This window comes from Vidua macroura, chromosome 22 (assembly GCF_024509145.1).
Source record: "Vidua macroura isolate BioBank_ID:100142 chromosome 22, ASM2450914v1, whole genome shotgun sequence".
Taxonomy (NCBI): Eukaryota; Metazoa; Chordata; class Aves; order Passeriformes; family Viduidae; genus Vidua; species Vidua macroura.
In genome coordinates, this window is record NC_071592.1 from 2,321,662 (window position 1) to 2,342,586 (window position 20,925).

General features: G+C 54.4%; 1 protein-coding gene across 1 annotated transcript in view; it reads right to left on the minus strand.

Annotated features, from left to right (window-relative positions):
- Window positions 1-293: 293 nt before the first annotated feature.
- NECTIN1 (nectin cell adhesion molecule 1) overlaps window positions 294-20,925 on the minus strand; it is a 56,039-nt gene continuing 35,407 nt past the window's right edge. The window contains exons 2-6 of the mRNA XM_053996967.1: window positions 13,308-13,658; window positions 12,234-12,536; window positions 11,531-11,648; window positions 9,628-9,779; window positions 294-1,028 (exon numbers count right to left, since the gene is read on the minus strand). Of these exons, the coding sequence (XP_053852942.1) occupies window positions 487-1,028; window positions 9,628-9,779; window positions 11,531-11,648; window positions 12,234-12,536; window positions 13,308-13,658 (1,466 nt within the window). The 3' untranslated portion in view covers window positions 294-486. The remainder of the gene's footprint in view (window positions 1,029-9,627; window positions 9,780-11,530; window positions 11,649-12,233; window positions 12,537-13,307; window positions 13,659-20,925) is intronic.

The window sequence follows — 20,925 nt, forward strand, 5'->3', positions numbered from 1 at the left end:
GAAGACAACATACAAACAAATTTCCAGTGTTTCAGGGGGGTGGGAGCGGGAGGAGGAAGCCTCGGGGAGGGAAGGGCACTCTGAGACATGAAGACACAAACAGAGTGTAATATACAGGCTGGGCAACAGTCGTTAAAGCAAAGAGTAACACCTAAGCCACCGACCAATACAAACACCACAGAAGGGGACGAAAGTCGTCGAAGAGAGGAAATTAAAAAGCCAAACCAAAACCGAGAGAAAATAATTACCCGACCTCCCGCCCTCCCGCACGAGCCCCGCCCCCCCCCCCTCCCCAAAAAATGATCCGAAAGCAAAGCCGCCCTCCCTCCCCGCTGGCCCCCAGCACCCAAAAAGTCTGTGCGGGGCCGGGGCGTGCGTGGGTGTGCTCGGAGGGATGCAGGGGAGGGAGGGCATCGCTCGTGGGCGTGTTTGTGAGCGCGTGTGTTCGCGTGTGTGTGTGTGTGAGTGTAGCAGAGGGGCGTGGAGCTACACGTACCACTCCTTTTTGGAAATAAAAGACCCGTCGTTCTGCGACACCATGTTCTCGGCCAGGTCGAGCTGCTCGGGGTCGTACTGGAAGCCGAGTGTCCTCTCGTCGTAAGGTTCGGGGTGGGCCTCGCCCTCGTCGACGGTGAAGTAAGGCCTCTTGGCGTCCTCCTCGTAGGCTTTGGGGCCGCCCAGCTTGCGCTCGCCTCCTGCATCCTCATCCTCGTCCTCGTAGGTGCTGCCGCCCAAGGGGCCCGGCTTCTTCTCGTCGTCCGAGTCGTCGGGGTACTGGAGGTTCTGGGCCATGGGGGGGTGGTGCTGTGGGATGCCAGCCTTGCTGTAGCCGTTGCCGTACACGTGCTTCTTTGTGCTGTAGTCACCCTTGAAGGTGTGACGCCGGCGCCGGAGTACCACAAAGAGCACCACGGCCACCAGCAGGACCAGCGAGACGCCTCCCACTATGCCCCCAATCACCGGTGTGGGGATGTTCGGCTGCACCATGGATTTGTGATCATCGATTGGAGACGGGGTGTAGGGAAATTCTGGGTAGGAAAAGACAGATGGAAGGGGGAACAGTGTCAAACCATGCGGAAACGCGCCCTCCCTCCATGCTCTCATTGCCAGTTTGGGGCGGGGGGTGAGGGGGTGGGAAGATGAGGGTAAGGAACAGGGAAGGGAAAAACTGGGGAAAGGGGAAGAGGGGCGTCCTCACAGGGATCAGCTCTGCCTCAGCAAGGGGAAGGTGCCGTGCCAAGCTGGCCAAGCCTCATGCAGGAGCCCAGCAGGCTGGAAGCAGTGACTTGCCCTCCCCAGCCCTCCTGGTGTCTCCAGGCGCGCTCAGATCCCACCAGCCCCGTGTCTTGAGTCCGGACGCGCTCCGTTTAACCGGGTGACAGAGTTCCAGTTCCAGTTTCCCTGAGAGTGCTCCTGACAGGGAGCGAGACCCCAGACCCCACCCGAGGGTGGGCACCGAGCTGCTCAGAGGTGCCACGCTGGACCCACCAGCTCTGCACACATCCCAGCCCGGATCAGAACCAGCTGGGGCCAGAAGGCAGCAGCAGCTTGTGATCCCCCACCCACAGGTGCCCTGTGGCTGCACGGAGCTGCTCAGAGCCCTGCTGGCTCCTGACCCCTTGTGCTGACCCTGCAGCGTGAGGACACAGCCCTCCCACTGCTTCTTCCCCTTCCCTGGCCAGCACAGTGCCACTCCTCCTGCTAATCTTGCTCCTGCAGCTACCCTGACCTATTTAAAAAAAAAAAAGAATAAATAACTCAAAAAGAGGCAGAGGAAAGAGATGAGAAAGCAGCTCTCTTCTCTTTCATGCAGTTCAACACCTACACTTTGGCACAGATAAAGTTTGAGCCAGGACTTCAATCAGCCTTCCTGGGCACAGTTACAGCCCCTGGCCGAGCTCAGAGCCTGTTGAACACCCGTGTGCAGCAGGCGTTAAACACCACATGCTTGTCTCAGCCCTTCACCTGCCTCCCAATTCAGGCAGCAGGTGCCCTGTTAATGCCCTGTGACAGCCCTGGTTTCGCATGTGAGACCTCTCCCAGTGCTCTTCCCACCCCTAAGGCCTCTCTGCCAACCCTGGCCTTCACGTCTTCCCCCAGCAGCCAAGGAGAGGTGCAGACCCAGCAGCAAACTCAGCATCCCTGAGCACAGCCAGGGTGGGGTGATGGGCAAAGAGGGGCTCAAAGGCAGCAGATTCCAAAGGGATGAGAGGCAGTGACTGCTGCCTGCCCCCCTCCGTGTCCCTGCTGGCACAGCTTAGCCCAGCCACTGCGGGAGAGGGGACAAAAGAGCTTCCCCCAAGTGAAGGCACAGCAACAGCTGCAGGTTTTGGACAAGGGCACTGAATTCGAGCAATTGCTGGCCTGAGCCATAAATGTTTTAGGTTTTTTTGTGCCTGGAAGATGATTAATTCCTGCCTTTCCTGAAACATCAACCCAACAACAGTGTCTTGGTTTCTGCAGTGCTGACTTGCCTGGAGCAGAGCCTCCTGAGGCTGAACCCACACAGAGAGCAGCCCACTGGGCAGAGTGGGCTGGGGGACAGATGGAGGGGCCCTGCTGCAGCCAGAATGAGGAGCAAGATGCTGTGCAGGCAGGAGCCAGCATTTTTTTCCCAGAGACAGCCTTAGAGAAGCAGCAAGGACATGTCTTGCAGCACGGGGAGCCGGGGCTGGGCTGTGGAAAGCCAAAGCCACATGTTGCATCAACAGAAGGCCTGTCCCAGCCGGCTGGGTAATGCAGAACCTCCCTGCAGGGACAGTCACGTCCATCCCCTCGTGGTCCTGCCTGCTGAGGGCTCAGCTTCAGCCACACAACATCCACACTGTTCCCTCTACCCCTGCCCAAGCCACCTCCCCGGCGCTGCCCCTCGCTGTCCCAGCCTCTGCGGTGCCCAGTTCCCAAAGCTGTGCACGAAGCAGGGGAGACCTGGAGGCTGAGTGGGAGCAGGGGAAGCCCAGCAAGTCCCCAGGGGCTCAATCGTTCATTTTCCCACAGCTCTGAAGGCTCCTCACACCCTGCTGCTCCCTGCAGCAAGGCTGACTCTGTGAGTCCCCAGTGCCACCCCGAGAAGCCCCAGCCGTGGTGTGCAGATGCCCCAAAGCACACTGCTCCCTCTGCCTCGCAGCTCTGGAGAGCACACCCGAGAGGGGAAGGCTGTGCCTCATTTCTAAAGGAGCTTGGCCCACTTTCCTGTTAAAAGCCTCATTAACAGTCCAGGTTGGATGCGTGCAGAGAAAAGGGGGGATGTTTTCCTACCTTTCTCAGGAGATATTTATTTTTTTCCGTGCCCTTTGTGCTGCCCACCCCCGATGTAGCACTTGCCACCCCTGTGCCACCCCCGTGGCACTGCCAACGCCGCGGACACGAGCAGGAACACATCCATCCCTCCATCCCTGGTGGATTTCACACCTTGCTCAGGCAAGGAACTATTTTCTCCCCTCATCCCATCCCCACCCTCCGTTCCCATGCCGGAGAAAACAAACCCAGACTGTGGGAAGGGAGAAAGAAAGAAAGAAGGAAGGAAGACGGGGGGAAGATCACCCGCCAGCAGCCCCAAATCGCCCCCTCCTCACCCACACAGCTTCCTCCCTCCTCATCCTCCCTCCGGCGCCGGGACAAGGGGGGCTCTGGGGGTTAGGGGGTGACCCTGGGGTGGGGTCAGTGTCCGGGGAGGACGGGGTCCGGCCACTCCAGAGCCCGGCACTGCCACTGGATGGCGGCACAGACCGGCGCTGGCTCCGGAGCAGGGTGGGCACTGCCGCGACCCTCAGCGGGATGGGAGTGGCGTTCCCGGGAAGGAAGGGCTGTGCCCCGTGACCAGGTGCCTCGGCACTGGCAGGTGGTGAGCGGGGAGCGGCGTGTCACCTGTCCCCACGTCCAGATCCATTAACGGCCGCCGATCCCACAGACTGGGATCCACCCCTCTGCCCACCCCGTTCCAAACAGAGCAGCACCAAGGGGAGAGAGGGAAGTGTGGGAACAGGATCCCCTTTTTTTGTGTCCAAGGGGGCCGTGAAATTTCTGGAAACCGGTGTGATGCCTGAGCGTGCTCGGGGGCCCCATGTGAAAAATCCATTAGGAAGAGTCTGGAGAGAATTAAAGCCCCTGTGAAAAGCAGCCTGGAGAAACAGGAGACAGCGGAGCCGAGGGAGGGGGAACAAGCCAGGCTTTAATGCCAGCATGAAAAGCCTCCCCCCCGCTGCCACCCCCCAGCCCTTATAAAAAGAGGGAGTGCTGTATGAATAGGAATTAAAGCAGCAACACTATCTGCCCGTGCCCGGCTCTGCCAGCTGTTGCATTCAGCTCAGCTTCCTGTCCCTGTGCCAGCAGCCAGACCTCTGGGACAGCAGCTGGGAGAGCAGGGAGAGAGGCAGGAGGTCAGCCCGGGCTCAGCCTGGCACCTGGCCCAGCCCACAGGTTCTCTTTGATCCCTTTGCAAAGCTCCAGGCATCTCCTGCCCTCTTCCTGCAGCACCCCAGGGCTCAACAGTGAGGCCACAAACTTCCCCAAACCTTCCCCATCACAAGAGTGGCTTCAAAAGTACAGGTTTTAAAGAATCCCATCTTTCTCTTAATGGCAGTTTTTCAATAAAAATGAGGCATATGCAAATCGTCCCACCTGTCCATCAACCCTTTATCTGCTGCTTTTTTGAACTTGCTGGCCAATTTTAGTGCTATGTGACAGAACGAGCTGAAATTATCCCTACCAGAAAGCTCCTGGAGACGGCTGGGTGGGATCCTTGGTAGAGGTGGGAGCCAAACCTCATTAGACATCAGAGAACCCAGAGGGACAGGAGGCTGCTCCCAGGGGCAGGAAGGGCCCAGATCAGAAAAAGGGTATTTTTAGACACGCGGTAATTCTTCTGTGATATGCAGATCCACTGGAAATCAGCTTTCAAAAGCTCTTCTGCTCATCTGCTGGGATATTTTAAAAGACTGCTTCCTGTGGACATGTTTTTCCTTTAAGTCCCATTACCATTCTTTTCTCCTCAATTCTAAGGACAAGGGAAAAGCCAACCCCAGCCCAAATTCTCCCTGTAGCCACGGGCACTGAAGAAAATGTCAAACTCCATAGGGAATTAGCTGTTGGCCATGTGTCATCCCAAGCTCTTCCACAGGAGTACTCTGGATTTCCTTCTGCCTTGGAAAACCAAACATCCACACAACATGAACAGTGCTCCACAGAGGAACAAGGATCTGAATTTCAGTGTATTCACGGGGCTTCCCAGTTCCCAGATGGCCTCAGCAAACACAGAAATGACCCTGTAGGGTTTGTTTAGGAGCCAGATTGCTGATGGCAAACTTTCCCTGCCGGAACAGCCCACGCCAAATTATCCCAGAACTTTGCCCGTGTGTTAAATTATGTACACCAGGGAAGATAAGGAGAAACCTCGGGACAAAGCTGCAATTTGAGAAGCCCAGAGCACTGCTGACCTTCTCCCTCCCCGCTGCACCTCTGCATGTCCCTCTCCAGCTTTCCAAGCTTTCTTCTCCCTCCCAGGGGTTCCTGCAGGGCGGGTGGGGATGGAAAAACCACTGGCAACTAATCCAGCAGTTCAGCAGCTGCCACTGGCGTGTCAGGGTGTGACGGCTTTCGGGCCAGATGCCAAACGTGTCTTAGGTTTTAATCTCTCTCTCAGGTCACCTATCCCCTGTCAATCAAGCCCTGCTCCCGCGGGGGCCGCTGGCACAGATGCCACCAGACAGGAGGCACAGCCACTCTGGAAGATTAGCATCAGCCAGACCCCCCCTCGGGGCTTGCTCCTCTTTGCCCCCCCCCGGCCCTACATCCTCCCACCTAAATCTGCCTGGCTTTGGGAGCACCTGCTGCAGGAATTGGGATTTAGGACTTCCCAGAAAGGGCTTTCCCCTGCCCGGTGCTGCGTGGCAGCAGCTCCAGCGAGCCCCACGGGCTGTTTGCAGTGACCTTGCTGGGACGAGAGCTCTGCTGGTGTGTAAATAACTCTCTGCTGGAAGCCAAGCGAGCAGGGGGGTCAGCAACCCCTGCCAGCTTTTCCTCCCCTCCAGCCTGTAGCACATCCAAGGCCAGGGCTGCAAAGCTGCTGGCACAGGCTCTCCCTGCTCCCCCAGCTCTGTGAGTCTCCTTCAAATGTCCATTTGCCATTTTTTTTCCCTTTTTCCTTGTGCTTCCTCTGGCTGGAGCCAGTGCACAAGGGGGTGAATGTCTCCTGCACAGGGCCAGGGGGTGTCCATGCTCTGCTGCACCCAGAAGAGCCCATGTCCATGAATCCATGGACATTCCCACTTGCAAATGCTTTATTCGTGTCATGTGCAGCAGGGCATCCCTGTGCATGCAGGGTTGGGAAAACCATTTCCATGGCCAGGATGAAAATGGGATCACACAGGTGTGAATGTCCAATGGGATCACACAGGTGTGTAAGTCCAATGGCAGGACAAAAATGGGATCACACAGGTGTGAATGTCCAATGGGATCACACAGGTGTGTAAGTCCAATGGGATCACACAGGTGTGAATGTCCAATGGGATCACACAGGTGTGTAAGTCCATTGGAGTCGCACACATGTGAATGTCCACGACCAGGATAAAAATGGGATCACACACATGAATATCTGTGACCAGAACACAAATGGGATCGCACAGGTGTGAACATCCATGGCCAGGATGCAGGTTGGGATCACACAGGTGAATATCCACGGCCAGGATGCAGGTTGGGATCACACATGTGAATATCCATGGCCAGGATGCAGGTTGGGATCACACATGTGAATATCCATGGCCAGTTCTCTGTGCAGGAGCACACACGTGCAGTCCATAAGCACAGCCTCTTATTGTGTCACCCACTGCCTGCAATAAATAGTTACATGTCACACTACATGGCTTGCCTGTGACTGACAAAGGTCCTGCAAGGCAGGAGAAGCTATTAGGGGAACAGATTGCTGGAATAAAATATTAAATTTTCACTTATCAATCTCTTTAATGCGCCATAACTCTCATAGAAGCATTCAGCCTTCTCCCTCTGAACAAATTGCCCTCCCCGTCAGGGGGCTGAACCAGCCCTGCACTTTTCTTCTCTGGGGCCTGGAGGGAAGATTTTGGGTGGCAAAAGGGGGGAGAACAGGGAGACAGAAAGGGGAAAAGCTGCTGCAGGGTTTTCTCTGCATCAGCCTTCCGTGTTGGTTTTTTTTTTTTTTTTTCTCCCAAGGCTGGCTGCTCACTAGATTGAACTCCATTTATTGCGTGCAGCTCTTGAAAGAGGTTTCGTGGTCCACTGACAATCCCTAAATTGCCTGCAAGACCCAAACAAATGTACCTGTAATAGCTGAGAGAGGAGGGCTGAGCCCTCCCCAGCACCGGCCTAATCGCTCCTTAGGGAGAGCTGGATAAACATATTCAGATCCCATGAATTATTAAAGGATTTTTTTTTTTTTTCATGTGGTGCAGGCCTGGCCTGTGTGGTTGGCTGTTAATCCCTCCTCGCAGGGCAGCTGGGGGTGTGCCCTTCATTGCCTCTCATTTAACCTCAACCCCACAGCCAGGACCCGTGGGAACCAGCTGAGATTACAGGCAGGCAGACACCAACCCAACCCCAAAAATCCTGCCAGCCCCCACTTCCTCTGCCAGCCCTGTGCTGGTGGAGCCTGAGAACGATGCTCTTTTCCAGTCCTCTGAAAAAACACCAGGAAAAGAGACAATTCCAAATCCCAGAGAGGGAACCCACAGCCCCCGGTCTCTGGAGGAGCCTGTGCAGGTGAGCTGGTGCAGCCACCTTCAGTGCCACTGAGGTGCTGAGACACATCAAAAACGGGCAGGAAACATGAAGAGAGGGCTGTGCCTGGTGTCCTGACACCCCAAATGATACGGGGTGGTTGGACAGGCAGAATGGCAGCAAGAAATGGACACAGAGGCTATGGAGGAATGGAAAGTTACTCTCCTGTTTCTCTCAAAGTCTTCTTCAGTCCCTACTCCACCTCCTTCTCTGTGTCTGAGGGCTGAGCTTGGAGGTTTTTGAGCTCTGCTCGCTGTTGGGATGGATTTCTGTTGCCAAAGGGAGTCACGGCTTGTACCAGGCACTGCCCCAGGAACACTGAGGTGACAACTCCCCTGCAATGGCCAGCAGCTGATTTTGGCCATGACCTTGCCCTGGTTTTGGGTGGTTGGGCAGGGCTGGGCACAAAGGGCTTTGTTCTTCCAGTGCCTTTCCCTGGCAAAAGAAACAGCCCCCAGAGAAGTGGCCGTACCAGGAACAACTCAGCAGGCAGGGATCCAGGCCAGGAGGTGTGAAAGAAAGGCCTGCTACAGTGATAACGATCATAAATAAATACCGGGTAATTAGCATCTAATTAGCACATCCCATCCATTGACCTCCAAGCACTTGGATAGAGGGAGATTAGCCTGGTTTGCCCACGTTACAGAGAGGGGAGCTGAGGTGCCAAACACGGAGTTCTTGCTCATTTTAGCTGCCCAGACTGGGCTCTACGCTTGCTCAGCATTTACCAGCAGAGAAAGCTGGTGGAGGGGGCTGGAGTTTCATCACCCTCCGGTCAGACAACTCCCCAAGGGCTGGGGTGGCAGGAGAGGCTCTGACTGCCTTGGGCTGGACAGAGGAAGAGGGAACAGCCCCGGGAGCCTGTTCTGTGTTCCCCGTGCCTCGGAAGCCCCCAGTGCACCTCATTCACCTCACTGCCCACCCTGTCCGGGCTGTTCGCAGCCCAGAGCTCGCTGCAGTGCGGCTGTGCTCCACCTCACTGCTCCAAGAGGCACTTCCAGCCCCCCTGAGACCCACCAGTCACTGCCTGATAGCCCAAATCCCTCCTTTTACCCCAAAGGAATGGGTTAAATGTCCCTTTCTTGCTTTCAAAGCACCCACAGCCACTTTTCTCCCTTGGTGATGTCTCACAATGTCACTCTGACTTTCAGAAATCAGGTTATTGCCATATGTTATTTCTTCCCTTGAAGCTATTTCTTGACAAGACTTTCTCTCCCTGACACTACCTAAGCTTGCCCACATGTCTTTCCCTCCCTCCCGTGGCCGCACTGCTTTGCAGGCCGTCAGATTCCTTCTGTCTCCTGTGACATCACAGCCTCACTTCCCACCGCCTGCATGCTGGGATGTTGTTCCTCCCTGGAGCCCAGACAAAGCTCCTCCAGCACTCACAGGAACCCGTGGCAGGCAGGTGAGCGAGTTCACAGCACTGCAAGGAGCTCAAATGAAGACCATGAGAGCTGCCCGACACCAGAAACACCAAACACCATCCTGGACAAGTGACTCATCCATCTCCTGCCTTCCTGGCAGTCCACATCCTCATCCTGCCCCTTGTTCTGATCAATACCGCCCTGACGTGTCACTGCTGTTAACACGTACAACAATCCAAAGCAGAAAGGTCGGGGGGAACAGATTGAATTGGTGTAAGAAAGAAAAAGACCATGAGAGGAAAGGAGAAAAAAAAAAAATCCAAAGCAAACCAGTGCAACACCAGTACAAAGCCAAGAACTCCACTGCCCCGTTTGCCTCAGGAGATTCCCACACCTGGAAGGAGACGCTGGTGACTGAAGAGATGGAACTGGTAGATGTCAACTCCTCACACGTTTGCCTCCCTCCCCACCTTCTTGTCCACGTTCCAGAGCAGCCCAGGTGCTGTCCTACCTGTGACATTGACTTCCACCAAGCCCGAGCGTGTCCCGATGGCGTTGGTGGCCTCGCAGACGTAGGTGCCGGCCACGCTGTAGGACACGGGCCCTTTGAAGTAGATGGTGTTGTTCTGGATTTCCACGCTCCCTGGCAGGGTCCCGTTTGGCCTGGGGGGGACAGAGACCGTGGTTGACCCCACAGGTGACACCCAGAGGTGACACCAACGTTCTGGGGCTGTGCTTGCCCTTGGGTGTGGAAGCTGGAGGTGCTGGCTGGAAAATCCCCATTAATGTAGGCAGGAAAGGGACACAACCTGACCCTGTTTTAGCCCAATTTCCTGCCCATTTAACTCTCCTGATCAGCCAGTGTTAATTACAACTCGAACTCAAGGACAGCAGTGTTGATTTAGAGCCCTGCTCATGTCAGAACAGTCAGGTAAGTGTGAAACTGGAAAAATGCAAAACTAAACCTGGAGATACAGAAAATAAATTGACAAAGGCAGATGAAAAAATTTTAAATAAAGCCCCTGTGTGTTAGGAAAAGACACACATGGCCTGGTTATTCTTAATTACTGAAGCAAAGTAAAGTAATTACTCCTCTTAGGCAATTAAAAATTACTCAAGCAATTCCTCCCCCTCCTCCCAACCCAAATGTGCACATATTGTCAGCAATTTATAAGAAACAAAAGGGAATAACGGGGGTATAATTAGGATTGTGAAGAAGTGCCTAAATGCATGTATTTTGCATGTCTACATGTACACATATGTACAGAAAACACAGATTTCCCAGCTGCATCAAGCCAATGATCCCCAAGCTGATGGAAAAACACCTTAACCATGGTCCTATAGAGCCCTGAGCCTACACAAAAAACAAGACAAAAACACAAAAACAAGAGCCCAGCTCAAAAGGGTGGTGTGGGATGCTCCAGGAGGCTGCTGCCTCCTCTGACAGCTCCCCTGACTGCTGCTCATCACCATCCACATGGGAGGAGAGGAAAAGCACTGCTGGGTTTTACATTCCAGGCACAGAAATAGCCTCAAGGGGCATCTCTTCTGCCTTGGGTGCATTTTTGCCTCTGAGGCTTTCCTGGAAATGTTGAGAGCCCCCTAGGAGTTTGTCAGACTGGCAGAACCAACAGATGGAGAGAGCTGGGGATGGAGAACTAGGAAAAAAGGCAGGAAAAACAATCCTTTTCAGACTTCCACTTTGAACAGTTTGATCTGGGAAGTGGAATGAGAGAGAATGTGCTCCTTGCAAAGCCATGTTGAGAGCCTCTCTCCTGATGACAAATGCCAGCTGAAAAGAAGAAAGGATCCATTTGATCTTCCCCTTTTAAAGCTACGTGAGTGCTTACAGAGAAGAAAGAGCAGCAGAGAGAACCACATCAGGTTGTGTCAATTCCCACCTGACTGCCCAGACACCCCTCACTCACTTTTCAAGTCCCTTTAGTGTGTTCAGCCAAAAGCTGGAAACCTGAGGACAAGGAATTGTTGCTGTTTAATGTCAGTCACGTGAGGAGCTGATTCCAGGGAAAGGTTGTTCACACACAGACAAATTTTGTGTTATTTGTGCCCTTTCAAAGCAGGGAAATCCTGGGTTCTTCCCCAGCTCTGCTGCCGAGGCACTTGGTGGTGCTGGGCACGTGAATCACCTTGTCACATCTCAGCTGCCTCACGTCACCAGGGCAGAATATCATCCCAGTGAGGTGAGAGGGGGAAGTTTTCCCTGGATATTGAGGCTGCGCTGAGCTGGCAGCCGCCTTCACCACAGGCACAGGTTGTACCTTGGGGTGACACCGCTGACACTAATGGGACTGGGCCCTAAGTGACCAGAGGGTGAGTGAGGTGTGTGCAGAGACTCCTTGTCCCTGTTGGGAGGTGACATTTGCTGCTGGCAGCAGGGCTCTGGGGACACTTACAGCTTCCACTCGTAGGTGTGAGCTGGGGGGTTGGCATCAGATTTGCAGATCAGCTTCACATCCTTGCGGTTCAGGAACCAGTTGCCATCAAAGCCCTCGATGGTGACTTCTGGCTCATCTGCAGGGGTGGGGAAAGGCAGGAGAGCAGAAGGGGAAAAGGAGAGAGGAAAGGGTTGTGGGAAAGGAAAGGGGAGGAAATGAGATGGGAAGAGATGAAGGGCATGGGTGGGAAAAGGAGAGAGATTAAAAGGAGAGGAAAGGATTGTGGAAAAGGGGAGAAAATGAAGTGGGAAGAGATGAGGGGGCAGGAGTGGGAGAAGGAAAGAGATTGCAAGGAGGGGAAGGTGATGGGACAAGGAATGTGGGAAAGGAAAGGGGAGAAAATGAAATAGGAAGAGATGAGGGGGCAGGAGTGGGAGAAGGAGAGAGAACACGAGCAGGGAAAGGTGATGGGACAAGGAATGTGAGGGAGTGCAAAAGAGAGAAGGGCAGCAAAAGGGACACGACAGAGGCAGAGAAAGAAGGTAAGAAAAAGAGAAAACCCACAATCATTCCAAAGGATCCTTTCAGTTTCCACTCTCAGAACCAAGACCACGACCCCTCCACCAGCCCAGCCCCTCCCCTGACAAACCCCTCTTTTCCCAGAGCCCGTCCCCCAGGCAGCCCTGAGCAGGGAGCCCTCCCAGCCCTCCAGGCCCCTTACACTGCACGTTGAGGGTGATGCTGTCAGTGAACCTCTCCAGCTGGTAGTTGACCACGCAGGTGAGCTGCTGCCGGTGCGCCTCGCGGCTCGGCACCAGCCGGTACCGGCTGATCACCGTGATGGTGCCGTTGCTGTTCCGGATCTCCTGGAACTCCGCTTCCCCCTTCAGCTTCGTGTCCCAGGTGACGGTGCTGGGGGGTTTCCCGTTGGAGGAGGTGCAGGTGGCTACCAAGATCTTTTCTGTCCTGCCAGACTTGGCAATTAGTGGCCTCCTGGTGCCCTCCATCCAGTTCGTGGGCTTGGCTGCAGGGGAGTGCAGAAAGGAGGAGGAGAAAAGGGTGCAAAGGGATGGTTAGAAAGGCAATACTGCTCTGTTTGCTCCATGCCAAGAGCCATCTAACACCACTGAGGCTGTGACAGAGCTTGTGATGAGTCCAGAGCTGTGCAAATTGCCAGCAGTAATTCCCATGTAATAATTGCTTTATGGCAGTGCCTATGTACCTTGCACCATCTACCTGCATCATTTATGGGGAAACAATGGTGGAGGTGCCATAAATGTGGAATAAATAATAAATAAATAAATATGGAAAGTCAATCCTTTCCTCCCAGAGGTTTTCATCCCTGTGTTAGAAAGGAGCTGAAATTGGAGAGAAAACAACTCATGTAGACCTTGGGTGGGGTCTGTTCACTCACAGCCCTGAACTCCAGGGACAAGCTCTGCTTGAGTTTAGGATCAATCTGTTGTTTCTTCTCTCTTGAAAACCCCAGCTCACTGAAACTCACAACTCCCACAGGGACCTGGTCACTGTTACTGCACCTACATTAGGAGTAGGTGGAGGGAAAAGGGGAGCTGAGGCCTGGAAAGAAGAAGAGGTGTGACAGCTCAGCTGCCTCAGAACCACCTGCTTTGTGCTCCCTGCTCTTCACCTCTTCCCAGTCAACTTAAAAATCCATCCCAGGTACAATTTACACCCCCAATTCATGTTTGCCCTGAGCTCCCAGGATGTGAATCCCAGGTTCCTCCAGCTCTGCTGGACTGGAGGTTCACCCTGCAGAGCCTGCCCAGAGCCTTACCCAGCACGGTGAGGTTCAGCTGCCCTTCCCGGTTGCCGGTTGGGAAAGTGGCAAACTCACAGATGTAAACCCCCTCATCCTCCAGCTCCAGCCGGGACAGCTGGATGGTGCCATCCTTGAAGGAAGGGTTCCGGAAAGTCACCCGCTCCTTGTAGGGGGACAGGATGGACACGCCCATGGCGGGGTTGTAGATGGCCACATTCTGCTTGGTGCCGTTGGTGGCCTTCTGCCACGTCACCTGCGTGATCTTCACAATGGGCAGCGAGTTGGTGAAGCTGCAGTGCAGCACCACGTCCGTGCCGATGAACCCCGAGACGGAGTCATTGACCAAGACAGTCTGAGCTTGCAGCCCTGCAAGGAAATGGCAACACGTGAGCGCTGGGGTACTTCCCAGAAGCAGTGTGGTTATTGGGCATCAGGCTCAGGAATTCCTCTGTTTATTCCACTTGTTTCACAGAATTCACAGAATGACCGGGTTGGAAGAGACCTTCAAGGTCATCGAGTCCAACCCAGCCCCAGCACCTCAACTGAACCCTGGCACCCAGTGCCACATCCAGGCTTTGTTAAACACACCCAGGGATGGTGACTGCAGCACCTCCCCGGGCAGAACATTCCAGAACTTTATCACCCTTTCTGTAAAAAAACCTTTTCCTAATATCCAGCCTAAATTTCCCTTGGTGCAGCTTAAGGCTGTGACCTCTGGTTCTGTCAGTTCCTGGAGAAAGAGCCCAGCCCCAGCTGAGCACAGCCACCTTTCAGGGAGTTTAGAGAGTGACAAGGTCACCCCTGAGTCTCCTTTTCTCCAGGCTGAGCACCCCCAGCTCCCTCAGTGGTTCCTCACAGCGTTTGTGTTTCTTATTGGCATGGCTGATACAAGAGCAATTTGTGGCTACAGGCACCTTCTGCACCCACCTGCAGCTTCATTCTTGGTCATAAACACCTTCCTCCCACTATGGCCAGCCCAAGGCTCATCATCATCATCACCCAAAGGTACAAGGCTGGATCAATAACACCTTCCTCCCACTATGACCAGCCCAAGGCTCATCATCATCATCACCCAAAGGCACAAGGCTGGATCAATAACACCTTCCTCCCACTATGACCAGCCCAAGGCTCATCATCATCATCACCAAAGGCACAAGGCTGGATCAATAACACCTTCCTCCCTTTTGTCTTCAGCTCGGGGTGACTCTGAATCGGTTGTGGTAAATATGCAGGGCATGTGTGTCTGCAGGCATGTGAAAGCCCTGATGTTTATCAGCTCAGCACATCCCAACATATGCTAACACACACTCAGACATCCATTTAATCCCATTGGAGCTGCAGCAGTAATTAAAGGAGCTGCAGAGACTCAGCCTTCATTTCAGGGCAGCAATAATTCCCATACAAGAACGGCTTTAAGTCACTGCCTCTACACCTTGCATGATCTCCCTGTATCATCCAGGTCATTTCTGTGGCCTTTTTATAACCCCAGAAGTGGCTGAATTTAGGAACCTTCCACCCTGATTCTGTGGAAGGTGCTCGTGAAAAGTGGGAGCTGCAGTCCATGACAGCTCTTCTGTCTCAGTTGATTCCTCCCCCGGAATCTGGAGAAAAGTATCTCCCACCAGACTGACCCTGAAATTCATCTTTGCTGCCACTGTGTCTTTTCCTAATCTGTGTGTTTAGAGATAATGCTCTGGTAATTATACAGCCAGTATTTGTATGATAAATACAACAGAGAGGCAAGGTGGGAAGAACGAGAAAAGCGGGTTTTGCTCCCAGCTTCTGGGAGAATCTGCAATTGGATGGATTCTGGGAGCTGGGGAGGAAAGGAAAGAAAGGGAAAATCAAAAAAAAGAATGATAGAGAACTCTTTCATGTTCTGCACAGAGAGTGGGGAACATGAAAGAGTAATGGAACAGAGAGAGGGGCTGGGGAAAGAAAAATGCAGAGCAAGAGAAACAAGACAGCACCTCCTAACAGAAATGTCACCCTACTCTGTTCTTCCAGGGATGAATGGCTCCCTGTCCAAGGGTAAAATAAACTCCTCAGTGTTGGTCCCCGTGGCAGATGTGCCCTGGGACTTCTCCAAGTCTCCTTCCTGCAGTTTCTCTCTCACACCCATGAGTGCAGGCAGACAAAACTCTTCCCCACCCACACTCCATGTTGCCCCCTCACTCCCTACCTGCTGTTCCCAGCCTTATCCTCATCCCCACATCTCATCCACGCCTCTTCTTTCTCCCTTCTCCTTCCTGTGACCCTGAGGACAAGCCCCAACAACCCAGCCTGGCCACAAGACGCCACCAGCTGACCACAGCCATCAGCAGTTCCGACCGAAACCCGGCCTCCAGAGCTTTGTGTGGACTTGCCCCCTGTTCCCCGAGCCAAGCCCCACACCCCAGCACTGCAGCTGGGTGCTCAGGAATGTTTTCCAGAGCTTCTTACCACCACAGCAAAGTGCTGGTGCCCTCAAGTGCCTGCACGCACGAAGCCACCGTGTCCTCTGGGGCTGGCAGGGTGCACCCTTCCCCTCCCAGCACAGCCAGGGCCATTTCCCCCACAGTTTTCCCTCCACAAAGCAGAGGGTAGGGATGTCCCCACCCTGAGAAAGTCACATCTGGACCACGTTTCCCCTCTGGAGAAGGATGTCCCAGCAGCAGGACACAGTGCAGGACTTTTCTGCCACCAGTGCCCACAGCATCCTCCCTGATGAACTGAGGGCACAGGCTGGGTTTAGACGAGGCCACGCTGAGCTCTGAGGGAAGGATGGGTGGACAGGGGAGGGGGAGATGTCTCCACCATGCTGTGCAGAATATGCTGCTCCTTCCACCCCGGAGGTGAGCGAGCCTCTTGCAGCGTTGCCCACACCCGCCGAGGTGAGGAACAGCTTTGCCAAGCAGTCTGGCTCGGAAGGCTCCAGAGCCTCCCAGAGCGTGTGGGAGCTTGCTGGGGAGCACTTCAATCACGTAGCCAGGGCCTTGGGAACGGCCCAGCCTGGGTGGGTGTGCTCAGCACTCCCTCGGCTCCCAGGGCCGGGGGAGCGCGGAGTCATCAGCGCCTCTTTCACCAAGGGCTTGTGCCCCCAGTGGGGCCTGCCTGGGGCTGGGGCGCTGGCACAGCTGGCTCTGCTCCCCACAAGAGCTGGCTCTGTCCCCACAAGCTCCCTGACCCCCCATGGGGCCCAGCGGGGCCCTTTGAACCGGCATTTCCACACCCCAACAAAGGAAGTCACGGCTCAGCGTCTCCTCGCGGTGCCCGGGAGCAGCAGAGGAGCCAACCTGCAGGCAGGAGAGGGTGGAAGGCCACCAGCTTCTCCTCAGAGTCACCCTGCAGGGCTGGCAGTCCCTCGTGGCGTGAGCACTGCCAGGCTGAAGGCCGCCACTGATGGGCAACCGAGATGTGCCTCAGGAATGAAGATAAAGTCAATCAACCTGCAGCCATTCCAGCAGGGAATGTGATGGATAGCACTGGGAAGGTCAATCCAGTCCCTCACTCCATCCATCATTACTGTGCCCTTCCTTTATGCTTTGATTTCCCTGCAAATTAATGAACCGACCCTTTTAAAAATCAAGTTATTTATCTTGACCTTGAGGAGCAGCAACAATTCCCAGTTCTACCCTCCCCCTGCCATGGGATCCATGCATCAAAACAGGCAGGGCTTGGACATAAACTGGAGAAAAAGTGGATTTTGGAGATGATAAACCTAATCCTGAACCCACAATGGTCCTGCAGAACCCACCTGTGTCCAGGTGTGAAGAGCCAGGGAAAAAGCTGGTGCCAGTTGAGTGAGGACAGCTTGCCAAGAGCCAAACGCTGCCAAAGCTGGGATTCAGGCCCTTACACGCAGCAGCCTTGACAAAAACACATTCCAAACTTTCTCGAGGCTCCAGGGGAAAAGGGAAAACAAAAAAACAACACCCGGCAGAAGAAAAAACAAACAAAAAAGCACCCTGAAAAACCCCAAACACAGCGCGGAAATCGCGTTTCCTTTCCAGGTGACTGAACAACTCTTTTGCAAGACAGGAAAAACTCTCTCTGTTCCAGTCACCCAAGCCTTAAATCAGGAAAACAATGCACCCATTCTGCTCCAGGAGCACCCACAGCTCAATGCAGCGATGAGGAAGGGGGACAGATGGAGGAAAGGGTTTTGGGAAGTTGCTGGATCAACTTCCCACCCTAAATCAGAAGCCAGAGGGCAAACTTGGCTGCTGCCACGCTCTGGAGAGCGCTTGTTTGCAAGGTGACTGAGCTGGGCTGGCGGGCCTTCCCTCGCCCCGTTACACACTCAATAATTCATCAGGGCAAATGCATAGATAATTGATGGCAATGAGCACGCACGGCCGGCAGAGGAGGAGAAAATAAAATCACTAATCAGCCTCTGGAGAGGTTTGAACATATTCAGCTGGATATGTGTGTGTGTGTGTGAAGTGCTGGGATTGGCCACGTTTCTCCTTTGCTGAACGATCCGTGTGGTTGGAAGGGCAGGGAGAAAGCTTGGGATGAATCCTGCCATTTTCACACCCCAGATCTCCCAGTGCCCACCAATCCATGCTGACACCTCCCAGGGGCGGCCAGTACCCAAGCAAGGATTAGCTGGATAGGTTGCAGCTTGCCCACTTGCATTTTATTCATTAGTTTTGTGGTGTTATTTTTTGTCGCGGACCAAAAAGGGCCCAGCCGTGTGCCAAAGACATGTTGGTGCCAAGACCTCATTAGCGCAGACCTCGGAGATCCTACTCCTCCACCTTGGTCTCTGAAGTGGTTTGTGTTGATGCCTTTCCCCACGATCCCAACCTCAGATATTCACCGAGGCCTCGGGGGCACCGTGCACAGCTCGGGGTGCCCTGAGGCACACGGGCTGGGAAGGAAGGTCTGCACTCCCTGAGTGTTGGACACAGCAGAAGTGGCAGGTGGTGGCTCTTGGAGCTGGAAACCCTTTCTCCTAAAAGCCCAGGAGGTGCTGTTCCAGTGAGGCTCCCACACTTGCAAATCAGGTTCTTGCTCCCCCGTATAGAAAGCTCTGGAAATGATCTCCAGGCTCTGGGGGAGCTCTGTCACAACCTCACTCAATGCCTCTTTGTTAAGAGCCATGTGAACTCCACTCTGCTTTGCACAACCTTGCCTGTGCTGAGCCTCTCACCAATTCCTCTCCCTCCTGTTCCCTGATACTCATCTCCCCCCAGGGGCACTCAAACAGCCCTTGGCAGAGTGTGATGAGCCACCCTTTGGTGTGGCAATATCATGACTGATGCAGATGTCACAGGGATCGCTCCTGATCCTTAGTCACAGCAGCTGGGATCTTACAGAAGGACAAATCAATGCATCACGCTTCAACTTTGTGCACAAAGTCCCACAAAAGGACCTGATTTTGTGACAGCACCGTGGCCACGGGCAGTGATGTCCCACCCGTGGTTCTGTATCTCTCACAGACACCGCAAATTTTCCATGAAGGAAAAGTGGGATGGAGCAGGAGCCCAAAACTTTCCACTCGGTGGCACTTCAAAATTTCTCTGCTGGTGTTTCTGAACTCATGTTTCCAAAGGAAAACAAGGTCTGAAACACAACTCTTGTGCGGCAGAGCCTCCAGAACAGCCCAGGTGTGTCAGGCAGGGTGGGAAACACGGGAAAGAAGATCCTAAATCCCAGCAGGGGAATTTCAGGTGGCAAGAAGCAAAGGTGTGAGGTGGCGCTTGGCCAAGAGGTTGGGGTTAGTACCTCTGCTCCTGCCAGGGAGGCTTTGCATTGATTGCCAGGCATTTAAATCAGGATTCTGCTGCTCTTCCAAGAGCACAGAGCCTGCCTCGCCCTGCTGGGAGCCCGTTGCAATGAAGGAGTGGGCTCCAGTGAGTCAGTGGGCTCCAGTGAGTCACGCCCAGGCCCTTCCTGTGGCAGCAGACCTTCACTGGAGGTCTCTCTGTCATCCACTGATTCACTCCTGCAGAGCCTGAGCACCACAGGGATTGTAAAACTTGAGTTTTACACAAGGGGACGGGGGAGCCTCAGAAGGAAGATGAGAGAGATGTGGCAAGATTATAGCTCCAGGTGACATGGCTGCACATGAAAGGCCTGAGATAACACTGGGATGGGGTGGGGGCACCCTAAGAAAGAAACTGCACGCCCAGACATCCCTTCCCCCTTCCCAGTGGGAGCTGGGAGAGATCTATGGGAGCTGTCGGGAAATGGCAGCGTTGTACAATGGCCCGCCTGGCCCTCAGCCAATAAATCCCTCTCAAACAAGAAAGGACTGGGCTGGGCTTTGGCTTCAAATGGGAAACACGGGGTCCTCTCCTCGAGGTCACTGGTTCAGACCCAGATCCAGCCCATGGCAGCAGAGCAGAGATGATTTTATCCCAGGCCCAGTCAATGGCTTGTATCGAGCGAGGTCTCCAGCCAGGCCATCACTGGCTGCCTTTGGGATAAAGCCTTCTCCTGCCTGTGCAGGATTTCCTCTCTGGATAAATGGAGCACAAAGCAGCCTCAGGAGCCCCTGGAATGAAAGCTCTGCTCCAAAGGGCCTCATCCATAGATGCTCCACTTACTCCCTGTTACACTTTGGGAAATCTGGTCACTGAGCCACCGCTGGGATTCACACACAGGCCCCAAGCAAGAGCAAGGCCATGCTTGTCCCAGTGCTCCTCATCGAAAGAGATGGAAGAAAAGCAGAGGCCAGGGTGGGATGGGCCACAGACTGAAGGGACAGGGATGACCACCTGACTAGACCATGAGTTTTTCAACTTTGCAAACATGCCCAGCTGCATCCAGCCAGGAAAAGGGCTGCAGAGCAGGGGAGTGGGGTGGGAACAGCAGCCTGCCTCTGCTCCCAGCTCTCACTCCCTGCCGTTCCTTCCCTGGCTTTCTCACAGCTGCTTTGCTTCACCCCCCAAGTCACGGGGAGGGGAACATGCCCCATGGCAAAAGCAGGGAGGCTGGCAGAGCAGGGCTCCTGCAGAAAGAGCTGACACAGCACTGGGAAAGGCCTTCCTGCAATAAAGCTCCCAAAGCCCATGCTCAGCAACAAAGCACAAAGGCTCCGTCCCCGCCGCGCAGCGCCCGGCCCGCCCCAGCGCGCTCAGCTAATCCAGCTGCCAGCTCCCACACACCTGAGCACTCACGGGCTGCCCTGTGCCCCAGCCTGGCGTGCCCCAGTGCTGGCCACTTGGCTCATTTCCCCTCTCCTTTTGGGCTGGATGTGACTCCAGCTCCTTCCTCAGCTCCTTGTCCTGCTGTGTGCTCCCACCTGTCCAGGTAGCCCCAGGGAGGAGCTGGGTTGTGCTACAGCACTTAGGGGAATTTGATGACAAATGTCCCTCTGGAGGTGGAGTGACACCAGTGCTGAGTGCCTCAGTGCCCAGGGATAAAGGTGTCCCTTCAAACACAACCTTCAACACTTTTGGGGCCTCTCTCAGGATGTTTCACTTTTATTCTGATCTCCACAGCTCCTGCAGGCCTCAATCCCTGTGGCAGGCTGGAATCACAGATTTGCCCTAAAACTGTTCCCCAAGTCCTGGTTCACGAGAGACAAGGCAGGAGCAGAAAACAATCAGCTCCCCATGGAGCTTGGTTTCACAACTCCATTCTCCTTTCTCCTGCAATTTCCACGTCACATCTCCTTCCCTCCCCACTGCCTGTCTCCAGG